At 42.2% G+C, this 18,522-nt stretch overlaps 1 protein-coding gene across 1 annotated transcript in view; it reads left to right on the forward strand.

The window, feature by feature from the left end:
- Positions 1-18,522, forward strand: part of ARNTL (aryl hydrocarbon receptor nuclear translocator like) — a 545,416-nt gene that overhangs the window by 239,290 nt on the left and 287,604 nt on the right. The window contains exon 9 of the mRNA XM_044059187.1: positions 12,889-13,006. Within this exon, the coding sequence (XP_043915122.1) occupies positions 12,889-13,006 (118 nt within the window). The remainder of the gene's footprint in view (positions 1-12,888; positions 13,007-18,522) is intronic.

Consider the following 18,522-nt stretch of genomic DNA (forward strand, 5'->3'; position numbering starts at 1 on the left):
AAGATTCAAAGAAACTTTACTGTCATTTTGGAAAGGGCCACTTGGACTAGTATGCATGTGGTATATTAGGCTGTGTGCAAAGTCTGCACCAAATTTTATGTCGGAAAAACTGACAGAATGTTGAAAGAAAGGATCAGAGAACACCTATACCATGCAGGTAAGAGGAGTATGTTTAATGCTCTGGCAAAACATGTTGCCAACACTGATGTTATGCATTGTTTCAGTTTTATGGTTATATGAATGAATTTTGAAAATAAAAGGGGAGGAGATACTAGGTTGAAAACAGAAAAATTGAAGCTCAGTGGATTATAAGACTGAGGGCTAATGCTGGCCATGGATTAAATGACTGTATACCTTTGAGACCTACCTTGAAATCTAGACCATTACATAAGAAATAACTAGGTAGGATACATATCTTTAATATTTTTTCTGTGGCTGTGCCCAGTAGATTTGATATAAATATAGGTATACATATTGCATTTTTGTGTAGATCATATATACATATATATATTTTTTTATATATAGGTCATGTTCCTTTAAGTTTGTAAAGAATTAGGTCATGTGATTTTAATTTTGTATTTAAACTGATGTGGTTTTATGTGTTTGATATTACACCCGATGAAGCTATTGGTGAAAGCGCTTGTGTTAGATTAAATCTACTGGTTTTGAACCTGGAGTCTTGCCTACGCTGGTTCTGTGCAACTGAATACTAGATGATTAACACATGAAAAGAAAAGTACACTATACACAGAGGTGAGATTGGGTGATATTGCACATAAGGAAGTGAGTGGAATTGCACTTAAATGAGAATATATTAATTTTAGTATGCAATAAATAAATAGAATTACTGTATAAAAAAGGAAAACAATGAGACCGTAACAATCTGTTATAGTTTTGATACATCCAGATTTACATCTGCATCAATGAAGCTATTTCTGGAGCAGTTTGTGCATCTATGTAAGCTTGGTGTATAACTGTGCAACACATCCATCCACTAGCACGGCTGGCTGAAACAATGGCTACCAAATGGACCATCACTGCCCTCACCAAGTATGTCTGCTCCAGGCCCTTATATGCCATGTTACTCTGCATATGATTGCACAATGTCCCATGGTCTGTGAAGCAGTTACATTTCCTCATACAAGTCATGCAGCACACTCAACATTACTGATGTGGTGTGAGTATTGGACACCTATGCCTGGGACACTGACCTGCACATCTACTAAATGATGACAAGGTTGACATCCAGGTCTGGGAATGCCAGAGAGGCCTGGCAGCAATTGCCACCTACATGCAGAGCATGTGCATGTCAGAACCAATGTGACCTTCTGATGTCATTTGTGGTGGTGACAGTTGTGTAGCTTAGGTGATGCTGACATGGACAGGATGCCAGAGAATCATCTTACCCCTTCTGTTTTTTTCTTAGAAGTTGGTGATGTGAGTGTGCTCTCTACCATCAGTGTTACTGTGCAATGTGCATGCCACTATTATCATCCACCACTGACCTGGTGACATTTTCCAACATGTTCTACTGGATCCTCTACCAGTGGAGCCTGTAAATGCATACATATAACATACTTGTGGCAATACTGGATCCTAACTGACTTTCACCACCATGTGGCACACAGACTACAACATTTCCATTATGCACAGAGCCTAAGAATATACATACTTTGTGGTGTAGTATGTCGCTGTTGCAGACCCAACGTACCTGGATGACAGATGCAAATGCGTTAGCTTGAGTACACATTCACAAGTCACTGAGCCTACAGTAACAGCACATGCTACTACTAACCTGGTTGGCCCCCTACAGACATCTGGACAGTAGCCATCAGTCTAGCTTCCTCTAACAGACATGAAAGTTCTCTCACTTTCTCATGAAATGAGTGCCAGGAATTTCCCTCATTTCTTTAGGGTACCTCTGTGTTGGTGTGTACCATCAGTGGTCAACCTGTGTCTGGAAATTTCCTGAGCATTGGTCTTAGCATCACTGATATTTTACGACATGCCATGAACATACCTGTACCACTGTCCTATTATGTCCACCCCTGAACTGAGGTCTTGCCCCACGTCTGCCACAAATGGTCAAAGAAGGACTTGTCTCATTTACCCTTCTCAAGGATATGTATGTCATGTGCACACAGGGAATATAACATATCTGCCTGTGCTGTGATGAACTTTGTTAGCCACTGCCATTCCTTCTGCCCCATGACAAGATATGTACACTTGTGGATCGTTGTGTGTGTGTGTGTGTGTGTGTGTGTGTGTGTGTGTGTGTGTGTGTGTGTGTGTGTGTGTGTGTGTGTGTGTGTGTGTGCTAGACGACGGTTGTCTTAGTACTATTCTCAGACCCCATTTGATGGACATTGCCCTGTGTGCTACTATGCTGTCACCATTCAAACACTGTGCCATAGTGCAGCAGCAGCAGTGGGCACACTAGCAAAGCTGTGTATGAAACAAAACCGTGCTTCTAACACAGTCTATGTCCAATGTAATGGATGCCTCAGGTCCTGTCCTACCATGTCTATCAGTCTGTGTGCAAATGGTATGCTGCTACAAACCCTGCTCAGGAGGACTGCAACCTGGCCTGACCTTAGTTCCCCATTTCCTGTCAGTTTGAGCCCCACAAAAGGACTGCATCCTGTCCTTTTTTCCTTGTTAGGTTGATTCCCACCCAGAAGTCTGTTCAGCCCTGCTCCGTATTAGGCTGAGCGTCCACCAGCAAGTCAGTCCTCTGTAACACCCTGTGCTGGGTTTCATATCATTATCCTCTGCTGTGTAACTGTCCCTGTTAACTCCATGCACCATAATGCAGTCAATGTATTCCTAAGCTCCATTACTAGCAGTTCTGTCTGTTGTCAGCTTCCCTGTATGGGAGTACACTCTATTATCCACTATATGCATTTTCCTAAGTTGCTCGCTGTAAAGCAATCTAATTTAAACATAGTGAACATAGTTTTTATCTTACTAAAATGAGCCTTGTAGTGCAATAATTATGCTAATGAGAGATTTAGTGCAACAGTCTCTGAATCATAGTTATAAAGCAATGTGCTATCAACCAAAACAAACTACCATGCGTCTGTCTGCTCATTCTCAGGGTGACAGGTCATATGCACTGTGTGCCTCTGAATGACAGTTGTGAAGACTGTATTGCACCCCTTTGTAGTGCACTACTGTATTACTGATAATGCGCATCACATGGTGTACAGTACATGCAGCCATGCACACTGGGTTACCATTTTCCTCCTTGCTCTGACCTGCAGAGTGATGGTCTCCTCAGGTGATAAATTCCATATGGTCCCAACTGACGCAACCTAAGATCTGCTGCAGAGGGATCATTAGGAGCACTTGAAAGAGGGTGTATGAGGGTCTTGTCTATAAAACTGATGCTGGGCACCAGCTTGCCATGGTATGGAGTGGTGCCACCCATCAACTGGCATGATAATCAGTGCAGATACAAGTACAATGACCTACAGAGGCACTACTACCTGCAACTGTTCCACTGGGGGGAGAGAGGTTAGGAAGAGGAGGCCACCTTATTATTGTAAGCATTCTGTATTTGGTTTGCCACTATATATTTGGACTATCACTTGAAGAGGTAATTGCCTTCTGTTGTCAGGGATACACTGTACTGATTACTGTTTGTTTTATTTTGTACAATGTTTGAAGAGATTGAAGATAACAGGAAAACCTATCCAAGGTAGTATGACAGGCTCGCTAGGTGGTGGAGTAGATGTAGGTTATTATTACTGCCTGTACTATACTATTTTAATATAGTGTCATACACATGGACTGATCTGTTGTATTTGTTTTTTTCTGGGTTTTTTTCCTCTTTTCTTCTATATAGTCAGCCATATTGCAAGCTGTGGTTAAGCGGCAGTCACTGTACTTTATACCAGTCTATATGAAAGGTGACTGGGAGGGCTTGTTGGTGACCTCTGAGAAACTCTTGTGGGGAGTAAAGGCTTCTGCTCTGGCATAGTCCGGACAGGTTCCCCATGGCTAACCAGTTGGAAATTAGTGTAGTTGCTAACAATGGCACCCTGCAGCATTGTTTTATGTAGCTGACTGCCTCTTGCGGCCCTGTCCATTTAGCCTCCAGAGGTAGCGTTCACCCATAATGTCCCACATGGAGGTGAATGACACTTGCTAGGCTCCCCTCTAGGCCATTCAGGCAGGCCTACCATATGCCTTCCTGGCCCTAATCCTTGGTTTCTCCTTCCTTATCTGTTACTTCCTGCCCCTTGCCTGTCCTCCTCATCACCACCTCAGTTTACGACTATTCACTGTTGCCAAGTCATGCATCAGTGCCTCTCTATCAGTGTTAATCTGTGTGTTTGTCTGTCCCTGCTACCTTCTCTATACTATCCTTCCTCCCCACACTTGCTTCTAGCTATCTTCCCCTACTCTTCCTAATACAATTAAAATTAATTTTGTGTTAATTCTCTTTCAACAGCCTGAACCACTACAAAATACCAAGGAATTTGAATATTAAGAAAAATCCATACTAAGTGCCATTTTTATGGTTTTTGCTATAACTTAGTTCTGAATGCACACACATAGCGAGCAGTACTGCCATTTTTCAAAAGAAATCTATCCAAAATGTGGGAATGTGGGCAATGTGACAGTCATAGCTTATTTCACAGGATTCAGACTTGTATTTGAGTCCTATAAATCAGAAAGGTGGAAATTTGGCACCGAATATACAAGTGAGATACTTATTCTTACCACTGTTACTGCGACATGGTGGTAAGAAAAATTAGTAAGGAAGATGAAGAAGGGAACACTCCCTAAACTGGGAATATGGGGTAACCCTTACCCTTACACAACTGGTTATTACTAAGACAGTTTCAAAATCATTAATGCATTTACTTTTAAAATTCTGTGATTTGGAATGTTAAGATTCAAATAAGTGTTATATGACAACAAGACAAATGTCTACAGTGAGATGAGACGCACTCAGTCCTGTTTGGGGAATCTCACAAATAATCAGAAGCGCATCTCCTTATGGATATATTGCCTACCGTGAAGTGCTATGACCTTTGAGATGACTGCAACACAGACAGCTTAGACAGTTTTGGTGACAAAAGTATAACTGAATAAGAAACTGAGGAATCATTTTATGTTGACTCTAATTCTGATTAACTGTATACACAAAAAGGCAGTTGGGTATCCAGGGTCTTTGCCCCTTATGTACCTGTAATAAAACTTCTGTATCTCCAGCCATACTCCATCTTCTTCTTCTTTTGGCTGCTCCCGTTAGGGGTCACCACAGCAGATCAACTGTTTTCATTTTCCCCCGTCCTCTGCATCTTGCTCTGTCACACCAACCACCTGCATATCCTCTCTCACCACATCCATAAACCTTATCTTAGGCCTTCCTCTTTTTCTGTTACCTAGCAGCTTCATCCTTAGCATCTTTTTCCCAATATACTCTGCATCCCTCCTCAGCACATGTCCAAACCAACGTAATCTTGCTTCTCTGGCTTTGTCTCCAAACCTTCCAACCTGGGCTGACCCTCTAATATACTTATTCCTAATCCTGTTCATCCTCATCACACCCAGTGCAAATCTTAACAACTTCAACTCTGCCACGTCAAGCTCTGACTCCTGCCTTTTTGTCAATGCCACTGTCTCCAACCCATATAACATAGCTGGTCTCACTACCCTCTTGTAGACCTTCCCTTTCACTCTTACTGGTACTAGTCTATCACAAATTACTCCTGACACTCTTCTCCACCCACTCCATCCTGCCTGTACTCTCTTCTTCACCTCTCTTCCACACTCACCATTACTCTGAACTGTTGATCCCAAGTACTTAAACTCGTCCACCTTTACCAACTCTACTCCCTGCATCCTCACCATTCCTCTACCCACCCTCTCATTTACACACATATATTCTGTCTTAGCCCTGCTGACCTTCATTCCTCTGCTCTCTAGAGCACATCTCCACCTCTCCATAGTCTCCTCAACCTGATTACTACTCTCACTACAGATCACAATGTCATCTGCAAACATCATAGTCCACGGGGCCTCCTGTCTGATCTCATCTGTCAACCTGTCCATCACCACTGCAAATAAGAAAGGACTCAGAGCTGATCCGTGATGTAATCCCACCTCCACCTTAAACGGATCTGTCACTCCCACTGCAGTCCTCACCATTGTCACACTATCCTCGTACATATCCTGTACCACTCTTACATACTTCTCTGCCACTCCCGACTTCCTCATACAATACCACAACCCTTCGCTTGGCACCCTGTCATATGCTTTCTCCAAGTCTACAAAGACACAATGCAACTCCTTCTGACCACCTCTGTATTTCTCCAATAACACTCTCAGAGCAAACATTGCATCTGTAGTGCTCTTTCCTGGCATAAAACCATACTGCTGATCACTAATCATCACCTCCCTTCTTAACCTAGCTTCTACTACTCTTTCCCATAACTTCAAGCTGTGACTGATCAATTTTATCCCTCTGTAATTACTGCAGCTCTGCACATCACCCTTATTCTTAAAGATAGGTACCAAAACACTTTTTCTCCACTCCTCAGGCATCCTCTGACTTTCCAAAATTTCATTAAACAATCTGGTTAAAAATTCCACTGCCATTTCTCCTAAGCACCTCCATGCTTCCATTGGTACCATTACTCTGGGCCAACAGCCTTTCCATTCTTCATCCTCTTCATAGCTGTCCTTACTTCCTCCTGTTTCACTTCCTGATTCACTATCCCCACATCATCCAACTTTCTCTCTCTCTCATTCTCTTCATTTATCAGCCTCTCAAAATACTCTTTCCATCTATTCAATACACTCTCCTCTCTTGTGAGTACCTTTCCCTCACTATCCTTTATCACCCTTACTTGCTGCACATCTTTCCCAGCTCTGTCCCTCTGTCTAGCCAGTCGGTACAGGTCCTTTTCTCCCTCTTTAGTGTCCAATCTCTCATACAACTCTCTATATGCCTTATCCTTAGCTTTCGCCACCTCTCTCTTTGCCATGCGCCTCATCTCCTTATACTCATGTCTACTTTCTTCATCTCTTTGACAATCCCACTTCTTCACCAGCCTCTTCCTCTGTATACTCTCCTGTACTTCCTCATTCCACCACCAGGTCTCCTTGTCCTCTTTCCTCTGCCCAGATGTCACACCAAGCACCTTTCTAGCAGTCTCCCTTACTAGTTCTGCTGTAGTTACTCAGCTATTCGGTAACTCTCCACTAAACTCCACTTCACAATCACCCTTTTTTAATATGATTCAACATATTAGAGTTCATAAAATTAGCATTGTTTCAGTCTTTGATTGTCAAAGATGCTCTTCTCTACACCCAGAATGTACCCAGAATTCCTTCCTCATACAGTTCATGCAGAGTTAAATGCATCGGTAGCATATTTAGATACGATTTAAATTCTTTATTAACCCTGTTGCACCTGAGTTTTTTTATCCCATTTTACTCTAGTTCTGCTTGCATGAGGCCGCGGTGGTGCAGCGGTTAGCGTTGTTGCCCCACAGCAAGAGGTTCTCTGATTTGATTCTCGGCTGGAGCGCCTTCTGTGTGGAGTCTGCATGTCCTCCCCATGGTCGAGTGATGTTAAAGACATGCATGTATGTGCGTGCGTGAATGGGTGTGCCTTCTTTGAAGGTTGGGCATCGGGCTGGCACCTTGGCACCGTAAAAATCCACTGCCAATCATTAGCGGACTGGAGTTTCCACTGTGGCGACCCCTAACCGGGAAAAAGCCCAAAGACATTACTTTTGCTCTAGTGCTTGCATAGTATTTTGTTTTTGTGTCTGTACACAGGACACTATAATCGCTAGGTGTAGCTATTTCAGTGATTAATGTTACTCTTGTCCTTTTTTTATCTGACTACTGTATGTATTTTTCCTACTTCTGTTGGTATTACATGTCCCAATGTGATCATAACCTCTTCATTCTTGTCATGTTTCCATTGCTTCACAGCCTACCTGTATGTTGTAGTGTTTGCACACTTCTCAGTTCAACACTCTTGCCACATTGTTTTGACTTTCAGTATATAGATCTTCAGCATAAGTATATCACAGCCAGAAACAAGATGTCCAACTGTTTTAAGTTCTGTATTACTGAACCTGTATTTGTATTTGTCTTTATATTCCACTTTTAGACTTTGTAAACCAGTGTGCATGTGGTCCGCTGACATTATTAACCTTTATTGTTTTGATTTAAATTCACCTTTCTGTAATCAATCATGCATCAAAGCTTGATCAACATGTGGTTGTTGTAGGAGTTCTTTCTACTTGCCAGTGTAATTGTGGGTCTTCCAGTTTTTCTTCCATTTCCTTCTTATCCTGTTCTTTACATTCATTCTTTTGTATTTTTGGCATTATCTTTTGCCTCCTGATTTCATCTAATTCTCAAAATCTAATTCATTTAATATATTCATCAATAGTTTTCACGCTGCAGTTCCAAACACTCAAGTAGTGCAATATGCAGACGACTCCACTTTAGTCTGCTCTGCTCATAGCTTTCCCGAGTTCCAGGCAAAAACCCAATTGGCCTTCACAACTACAGAGAACTGGATGCTTCAAAACCATCTCTCCCTTAATGCCAGTAAATCCAAAATCCTTTTCTCCCCCTTAAAATCCCTCTCTCTCATCAAACAATCCTTCAACATCATCAGCCATACCAACTCCACTATAGAAGTTGTTCCTTTTCATAGTTTCATAGTATAGAATTCATACTATACTATACTAAACTTCTTGGGGTTACCATTGATGAACACCTGAAGTTCGATACACATGTCCAATTAAATATTAAGAAAACTCATCAGAAACTTGGTATGCTATACAGAAACTCTCACTTTCTCTCCCGTTCTACTAGGCAAACTCTCGCCACTACCTACATACTACCATCACGGTGCTCCACTACTAACAAACCTCTCTTCTACCATCTCTGTAAAACTAGAAATCTGTTGCAACAAAATCTCTAAATTCGCTGCTAACTCTAACCACTCCTCCCATCATTGTACCTCTCTCCAAATACTTAACTGGCTAGAGCTTCCCAACTACCTTGACTACCTCCAACTCTCTACAGCCCACAAATTAATCTTTAAACCTACTGCATGCCCTGCTTTAGCAAATGTCTTACCATCTTACACACCTCACAGACCCCTGAGATCTGCCCAACAAAATCTATTTTCTGTATACAAACCAAAACGTTCCCCTGGCTAGTTTCTACTATCCTTTTCCTTAGTCAAAAAATGGAACTCTTTCCCACCCTCGCTACAAATCTCTAATAAAAGATTAGTCAGTTATCTAAAATCCAGCCTAACATCTGTTCAAACATTAGAATTCATAGGTTGTCACATGGATACCATTGGTCAAATTGCCAAGTTTCCAAGTTCCAGAGTGATCAGCTTTTAATCCCACACAGTATCTGTGCTAGCCCATTCCAAGCCTCCAGCTCATGCAATCTTGAAAGTCCTAGGCCCCATGGTAGCTTCAGTAAGGTTGGTCCCTTTAGTGAGGTAGCATATGAGGACTATGCAATGGAGTCTTGTAGTGCAGTGGTCATACTTGACCCATCCAGTGGACTTTCCACTAAGAGTGACAAAGGTATATCATCAGATTTGGTGGTGGTTACAGTCTCCCTTAGTGACCAGTGGGAGACCATTCGTTCTTTCTGTAGCCACAGTCACCGTGGATGCCTCCCTTCTTAATGGGTGGGTAGGGCATTTTGAAGGGAAAACTGTTCAAGGATTCTGGTCTTCTGTGGAGGCCAGTATTCACATCAGCATCCTGGAGAGGAGGGCTGTCCTTGCACTGTAAGCTTTTCAGGACCTCTTCTCCAATGGTGTGATTTTGATACAGATGGACAATGTGTCTGTTGGGTATCACAACAAGCAAGAAGGAACGCATTCGTATCCTCTTTGTTGGGAGGTCATGAGGTTTTGGCAGTGGGCAATTTTATGTCAGTGGTTTCTGGTTGTAGTGAATGCCCCAGAAGAGGGACAGTATTCTGGCCAACATCTTGAGTGGAAACTATCTTTTTCCTCATGAGTAGTCTCTGAATAGTAGAGTGACTTATATCTTTTGCCGCTGAATTACTCTGTGTTGTGATGTCTTTGCTTCCCCTTCCAGTGCCAAGTGCAGCAGCTATTTTGCCTTAGTTCCTCCTCAGGGGCAGTCATCTAGAAGCACTTTTCTGTATACTTGGCCCCCAAGACTCCTGTACACTTATCCTTTAGTTCCTTTGATTGTCAAATTTCTCATTGCAGATGGCCCAGTGCAGAGCAACAGTGATCCTCAAAGCTCCCTTCTGGCCTCTTCAGGTATGATTCCTCTTTCTGAGATACCCCTCTTGGGGTTGGGTCTGGTTCCCCCCAATCATCAATCTCTCATGCTAACCACATTGTTTCTCCAGTTCCCTTGATGGCTAAGAATCTCAAGCTGTCTGAAAGCTTTTGAGATGAGGACAAAATATGCAAAACAGTATCTACTAGGAATGTGTATTCCAGTAAATGGAAACATTTTGCGGTGTGGAGGGAATCTCAATTTTTTGATTTTTTTATGATCAAGGTACAACTGGCAGCTATTTCTATTTTTCATGTCAGTAGTGATGATGTTCCATTGGCTGCTCTGAAAATATCTAAGGCTTTTCTCAAAGGTACATTTCTGTTGCACCCTCCAGTTCAGGATCCAGTTCATCCCTGGGATTTGCTTTTCATGTTGCTTGCAGGGTCTCCTTTTGAACCTTCTGCTACTTCAGGCATCATTAGCTACGAAAGTCATGTACTTATCATAACAATTTCCCTTAAGAGCACACAGGGAATACGCACTCCAGTCCTGGGTCTGGGTTTCCTCTCCAAGCACAAAATAAGACTCCCCACTTACCACTATAGAGCTGATTCCTTAGTCGGGTGTTCCAAGCCAAGTCCTCCACCACCCTCTCTGTGAAATCAGAGCTTTGTGTCCCTGTTCAAAGTAGCTGTTGCACACTCTTTGAGATTTCATTTTCACACACACACACACCTGGGAAAGGCTAGCACAGCTTACCTGCTCTGCCATCTCCACCTAGACTATAGATTTGCTACCAGGCAGAGCACCTGAATCCAGCTTCTTATCATAGTACTCAGTTACACTCATCAAAATTAATAATTTTACAAATGGTAGTGTTTAACCAAGCAGCAAGACCTTCAAGAATGTGGAGCCCACAGTGCCACTAAATACGTGCAAGTACTTTCAGAGCTTAAATGTTTTCTAAAAGACCAGCCACAATGAAAGGTACAAATATGTTTAATATTAAATAAAAAAAAAAAAACATGGAAATGCTGAATATGTATTTACAATAAACACCAGAGTTGCAAGCACAGGAAATATATAAAAAAAAATGCACAGATGGAAAGACTCTGACAGATACAGAAAACAACAACTTTTAGCTAGTCTCACTATATTTTTAACTGACTGAAGAATTACTGTTCCCTAGTTACTTACTAAAGCAAGGCAAGATGAAAGTGGTTGAGTGTCTTTTTGGGTCCAAAAACACAGTGTACCTCTCACTAGTATTCCAATACAATTTCAGTGCTGGCTGCAGAATGACATCACAACTGGTCACCTGACTGTGGTTTCCGTACTACTCACTCACTAGAAACTGACCCGTGATCTGGCACTGAAGTATCACAGTACACACACACAACCTTAGCTAAGGTTTATTACAGCATCTAGAAACTGTAAAACAGTTCCAGCACTTCCACCCTTCCTGTAGAAACAAGCCATTCTCTGACACCCCACAGTAGCAATTAGTTTATCACTAAGGACAGTAGAGCAGAATCACAGCCCAGGCTTTTCGCAGACATTGCGTCTCTGGGTACATTCAGACCCGTGAAATAAAATCATTATGGCCTAATCCAAATCATTTAATTTCGATCTATTTTTCTTAAAGTTAGCTGGGCTAAGCTTAACCCCTTCTCTTCCAACATCCTCTGTTAAAATATATACGTTTCCTCAGTTACAACAGTACAGTCTGATATAAATGTATGTATTTTTTCTGTCCAGCAGGACCCAACGATTGATATATTTTTAACACAAGCAACTGTACAAATACATTTTTAACACAAGCAACTGTACAAATACATTTTTAACACATGCAACTATGCAGATACATTTTTAACATATGCATCTTTACAAATAAATTTTGAACACAAGCAACTTTTACACTTTTAACACAAACATCTGTACAAATCAGTTTCCTATTCAAATGACATAAAATTCTTTACAAAACTCCAGGTGCAGCGGTAGCGTTGTTGCCTCACAGCAAAAGGTTCTCCCATTCGATTCTTGGCTGGAGTGCGGGGAGTGCCTTCTGTGTGGAGTCTGCATGTCCTTGCCGCGGTTGGGTGGACGTTCGAAAGACATGCGTAAATAGGTGTGCCTTCGTTGAAAGTTGAACATCGAGCTGGCACCTCGTTATTCGTCAAAATCCACTGCCAATCATTAGCGGACCAGAGTTCCGCTGTGGCGACCCCTAACCGGGAAAAGGCAAAAGACAACACACACAACTCCAGCTAGTTATCCTGCCATATGTTACACATGCACTGCCCTACTCTCTCTGCCATAGTTGGCACTACCTCACATCGATATAAAAAGCAAGTCCAGTTTGGATAATATTAATTTGCCCCTCTTCTGTCCATTCCCTCCCAAGCTTGTTATATGGTCTGCCAAAAAGGGGAGCACAGCCTTGTTGTGCAGTTGTCCTGTCTTGTTTTGATTACTTTATTTTACTGAGCTTATGTGCCAAGACAGTATTGATTAAGTCTGTCATTGCCATACCGGTGAAAATTCATAGCTGGTGTTATCAGTTGTGTCTTTCCTAAATATTTTCTGCACTGTCATCACATATTTTTTTCCCTTCCAGAATGATCTGATTGGGCAGAGCCTGTTTGACTACCTGCACCCCAAAGACATTGCCAAAGTTAAGGAGCAGCTTTCATCTTCAGATACTGCACCTCGAGAGAGGCTAATAGATGCCAAAAGTAAGTTTGTGCTTGTGTCATAACTAAGAATGTTTTCTATGTCTTCATTATGGCCATTTTCTTGATGGTCTACAATGTTAATCATAGATAAATGACAGGAACAGCTATGATACCTCTTGTATGTAATAGTTTTACTCATGTAATATTGAACTTTGAACAATAAAGCTAAAATTAAGCGCACATAATTTAGTAGTGCGTCACACAGTTCTTGTTCGCCATAGTAGAAAACTAATTCCACAAAAATGTAAGGCAGCAATTTTAGAATAAAAGAATATAATCTATTAGTTTAAATTTATAAAGCCATAAATCATTGTTCAGACAACACTTGGCTGCTTTGTCATAATTTGAATCATGTATTGCAGAATTATGACCAGTGGAGTTTGCTTTGAGAGCATTTTGTACATATCCAAGCTGTATGTTTAGTAATTGTAGAAGAGGTTTTAATAATAAAGCACATATCAGATGTGCTACAGCTGATGGTGGATGCCAGCATAGAGGAGTAATTCCACAGAAACATCATGTTGGCTTTTCAAAGCAGTAAATCAGGGTTTTCAAACTACCCTTCGCTTTTGCTCATGTGTAAAATGGCATTAAGAATGTAAATGAAATGCAGACTATTTATTGATTTTGGGAGTTGTATAATGTATCATGAAATCAATTTACTATTAATATTTTTATGAAGTGCAAGTTTATGTAACAGACATACATTTGAGACAGTTTGATAAACAAATATAAAACTATAGTCACTCAATTTAATGTAAAACATTAAAACTAAGCAACCACACTGGTGAAAGCACAGTTTTGAAAAAAAAATGTATTTTCTGCAAAAATCCAGATGTTCTTCCGTATCACTGTTGCAGTATTCTTACAAAAAGGATTCCCTGCCAAGGGTAGCCCAAAGTCCAGCAAGTATACCAAAGCCTTAGGATTTTATAGATGTACATCACATGCATGCTTCCACTCAAGGCATAGGGCATAAAGGTGACATACAGATGTACATAGCTCACAACTTCTTTGCAACCAGTCCAAATCCCATCATTGATCATCAGTCTGAGCGTCCTTCTGTGCTGGTTACCGATCTGTGCTTTCGATAAGTGCCCAGTTGAGGTTTCTTATCTTTTTCTCTTAATTTTTTGAGTTTACTTGTCATCCAGAAAGAGAAAATGTCAGTGTGGGAGGCAAATTCCCCATAAAAGATAGTCATGAGCAGTGTCTCCACTGTTTGGGTGATTCTCACCACCATAAGCAGTGTTCTATCTGCCAGGCTGTTGTCTCTAAAACCCTAGAGAGTCATCACTCCTCCCTGTCCATTTACCTGGAGAACCAACATGTCAAGTTATTGGCACAGGGTGCTGTGGCGGAATTTTTACGTCCTGAAGGTCACCCACCTGCCAGGAAAAAGGCCTATAAACTCTGTTCTGATTAGGCTGCTGTCCAACCTCCCCAGGACGTCTCTCTTGAGGTTGGTGAAAGCCCAGGGGATCACCCTGTTGTTGCAGACTCCTCTGCTGTGATCCTATTGGAGGTTGGCATGGATCTGACTTATCAAACATCCTCTGAGGCTATAAAAATGTCCGCTCCGGATGTTGAGGGGGAGCATCAACTTGGTATTTCAGAGGGACTGAGGGAGATACAGCAGATATTTGTTTGGGAGGAGATTTCTTGTTTGAGTGTAGTCAAGGGTCTGAACCTTAAGGTATGTAGGGCAGACATCTCTCAAAAGAAAAAGCAAAAAACAAGCATGTTTGCCAGCCTCCAGCAGGATTTTACCCAGGGTTTTTTAATGCATTAATAGCCTTAAAGTCCTGCCAAGGAACTTCTGTGCCTGATTCCCTTTTGTCATCTACCACACTCAAGAGGCCCAGAGAGAAGTACTCCTCTGAAGAGGATTTGGATTCTGAGGAAGAATCTTTGGCATGTTCCTCTCAGATCCCTTCTGCCTTGCATTATAGTTCAGAGGAGGAAAATTCTATTAGCCCAGATTGTCCCATGGAAGAATTCTCCTTTGGGGATACTGTTTCTTGTATGATAGAATATTTTAAATGGGACTGTCCTCAGGTTTTTGACATTCAAAATAGGTATTATGAGCTCTTCCAGATGAAGTCCCCTAAGCCCTCTGCAGTACCCTTAGTCTTGGCTGCCCTTCTAGATACCTTATCAGTAGCCTCTCTGGTCCCGGATTCTCAACCTCCAGCCCCAAGAAACCTGATAGATTTTCCAGGGTGCCAGATGAGTGCAAGTTCCTCCACAAATATCTTTCTGCAGTGTGTTTCTCTTCTGACAAACTCTATAAACTTTTGCCATTTAATAAACTACTTCCTTCAGGCAAGGTCAGTAGAGCTATGGAATGGCTAGGCAAAAGGGTATGTACTGCTGCCACCTTGGCTTTTCAGGTATTAATTACCAGACCCATATGACCAGGTATGTTTTAGCCCTTCTTTCTCACATTTCCCAGGCAATCTCTGACCTCCCTGATTCTGAAGGGAAGGCTTCAGTCCTCTCTTTACTGGGCTGTATTTTTCAGGTACCTCACCACTTTATTAAATGTAGTTATGATGCAGCTGATGCCTCCTCTAGGGCTGCTGCTGCCTTTGGTTCTATTTTGAGATATTGCTCTTGGCTTCGTCTCCAGCCTTTGCCTGATCTTAAGGCTAAATTGTTGGATGCTCCTCTTGATAATAAGAACCTGTTTGGTTCTGCTGCTGCTGAGCTTTTAAGTCCCTTCAGAGTAAAGGTATGGCCTTGCAGGAAGTGAAGCATATTTTTGCGTCTCCTATCCCTAAGTTCCAGAGAAATTCTCCATCCAAGTCTGCCTTTGTTCACAGACCGCCTTGCCTTCCTCCCAAAGGTAAGAAGGGTTCTATGTGGGTTCCTCCTGCTAAGTCTACTCAGACTCCTACTGCTCAGAAGCCACCTGTTCAGGACAAGCCAGGTTCTATCTGACAGTTTGCTTTCCCTTTTCTTGAGTCAGGTTCCCTTATCCCTTCATCTTTCCCTGTTCCTTCCCAATTAGTTAAGGGTCACTCAAGACTCTTGTTCTGTTCGTCATCTATCAGGGATACTTTGTAGTATGGAAATCCCTTCCTTTTCTAGGCATCCCTCAACCTCCTCAGGAACAGCTTCCTTTCTTCTGAGAGATGCTTTAAAGCCTTTTTGGCACAAGGCACCATTCAGGCTATGTCTCCTTCCCAGGAAGGGAAAGGGTTTTATTCCAGATTGTTTCTTGCTCCCCGGAAGGAAGACACCTGGAGACCTCTTCTGGATCTTTCTCAGCTCAACACCTTTCTGAAGGTCCCTTCCTTTCAGATATTGTCCCTTCAAACCCTGTTTCCTCCTCTTCTTTCTCAGGCGTTCTTGGTCTCTCTGGACCTCAAGGATGCCTATCTTCCATATCTCAATTCATCCCCTTTTCAGGAAGTATTTGCATTCATCCATCTCTTCCTTGCATTTTCAACTCTCTGCTTTGCCCTTTGGCCTTTCTACTGCCCCAAGGGTATTCACCAAATGCCTTGTTCCTGTGATTGCCTTTTGCAGGATGAGAGGGGTTGAAATCTTTCCTTATCTAGATGACCTGCTCATTCAGGCTTCTTCCCCTGAGGTCTTTCTTCAGCACCTCCAGTATACTGTGTGTCTATTACAAAGCCTGGGGTGTACAATAAAATTTCAGAAATCAGCTGTGATTCCTTCTTAGGATCATGTCTCTTGTTTGCAGTATCCAGACCATTCCCATGCTGGCATCCCTGCCTTCTCCCAAGGCTCTTTCTCTAATCACCTTTTTTCAGTCCCTTCTTCCTCTGGCTTCAGTTACAGCCAGGGAATTTCTCAGGGTTCTAGGACTCATGGCTTTTGCCATTCCTATGCTAACTGTAGCCAGACTTCATATGAGAAAACTACAGTGGTTCCTAAAGTCAGTATGGCTTGAACACTGCCATCTACTAGATTTTCATGTCCCTTTTTTTCCATGCCTCAAACTCAAGCTTCAGTGGAGGGTTAATTGGATATCTCTCAACCCTGGGACTTCCTTTTTAGCCCCCAGTCCCCTCTCAGGAATTTTTCTCAGATGTCTCAGGCAAGTGGTGGGGAGCCTCCTTCGGTTCCCTCAATGTCCAAGGTCTCTAGCCTCCTCATCAGGGGTCAGGTTCTTTTTCACCCTTTGGACCTTTCAATCCCTCTTTCTTCCAGGGCCTCTCAAAATCTCTGCAGACAATACCACAGTGATGTGGTATATCAACAAGCAAGGGGGGGCATGATCCTACCTTCCTTGCAGACTGGCTCTTCAGGTTTGGGATCTGGCTGTCTAATATCAAGGGGACTCTTCAGGCTGTATACATTCCTTCAGAGCAAAATATAGTGGCAAGATCTTTGAGCAGGTCTAGGGCACAGTCTCAAGAATGGATGCTTCACAGAGATGTATTTCTGAACATTGATCATTGATGGGGTACTCCACAGTTAGAGCTTTTTGCTTACCTTTTGAACAGACAGCTTCCTCTTTTTGCACCAGAGTCCCAAGTCCACTGGCTTGGAAGGTGGACACACTATATTTTTCTTGTAATAGGATATTTCTCTATGCCTTCCCTCGCCTTCCTCTGATTCCAAGTGTCCTGCTCAAGATGGAGCAGGACTCCCCCAAAATATAGTTGGTGACTCTCTTTTGGCCCAGACAACATTGGTTCCCCCTTCTTCAACTAGCCAGGGGCAATCATCACAAATTACCTCTTAGGGTAGACCTACTCGCACAAGACAAGGGGTGTCTGATCCATCCTCACTTGTCCACTCTTCAACTGACATTGTGGGTGATGGAGTTTTGATCCCTTTTAGGCACTTTTTTTCTGAGGACGTGCTTCTGGTTCTGCAGGAGACCAGGAAACCCACTACCAGGAAAACGTGTGTCCAAATGGAACAGATTTTCTGTCTGGTGCCTTGTTCATAACCAGGATCCATTTCCTGTGGGAATCCCTCTGGTTCATTCTTTGTGTGAATTGTTCTGTGCTGGGTTAGTGTATCCTTCTGTTAAAGCTCACCTTTCAGCTATTTCTGCTTGTCTGCCATTGATTTCTCCTCTTGACTCTAGGTTTGAGGTCAAACAATATCTTAAAGGTATCCTTCATATTAGGCCTCCTAGGAAGTCTATTCTGTTTTCCTGAGACCTCAGTTTTGTAGTTGAAAAATTGATTCAGGCTCCTTTTGAGCTTGCAGCTTCAGCTTCATTGAAACATTGTACATGGAAGACTGTTGTTCTTTTGGCCCTTACTTCAGCTAAAAGAGTCTTTGAACGCCAGACTCTTATGGCTGTTCCTCCTATTTTGTTTTTTCATAGGGACAGGATGTGTCGTCATACTAATCCTTTTATGCTCGAGATGGCTACAGAATTATCTCTTAATCAGTCAATTTGCCCTCCTTTTTTGCTTTTCTGCAGTCTGTTAGTGAGAAGGTTCTTCACACCTTGGATTTGTATAGACGGCTCCAATACTATTTGGATGACACTAAGGCCATTCACAATTCTGATCAACTTTTTA

Source organism: Protopterus annectens, chromosome 17.part0, assembly GCF_019279795.1.
Source record: "Protopterus annectens isolate FY-2018-M chromosome 17.part0, PAN1.0, whole genome shotgun sequence".
Classification (NCBI taxonomy): Eukaryota; Metazoa; Chordata; order Ceratodontiformes; family Protopteridae; genus Protopterus; species Protopterus annectens.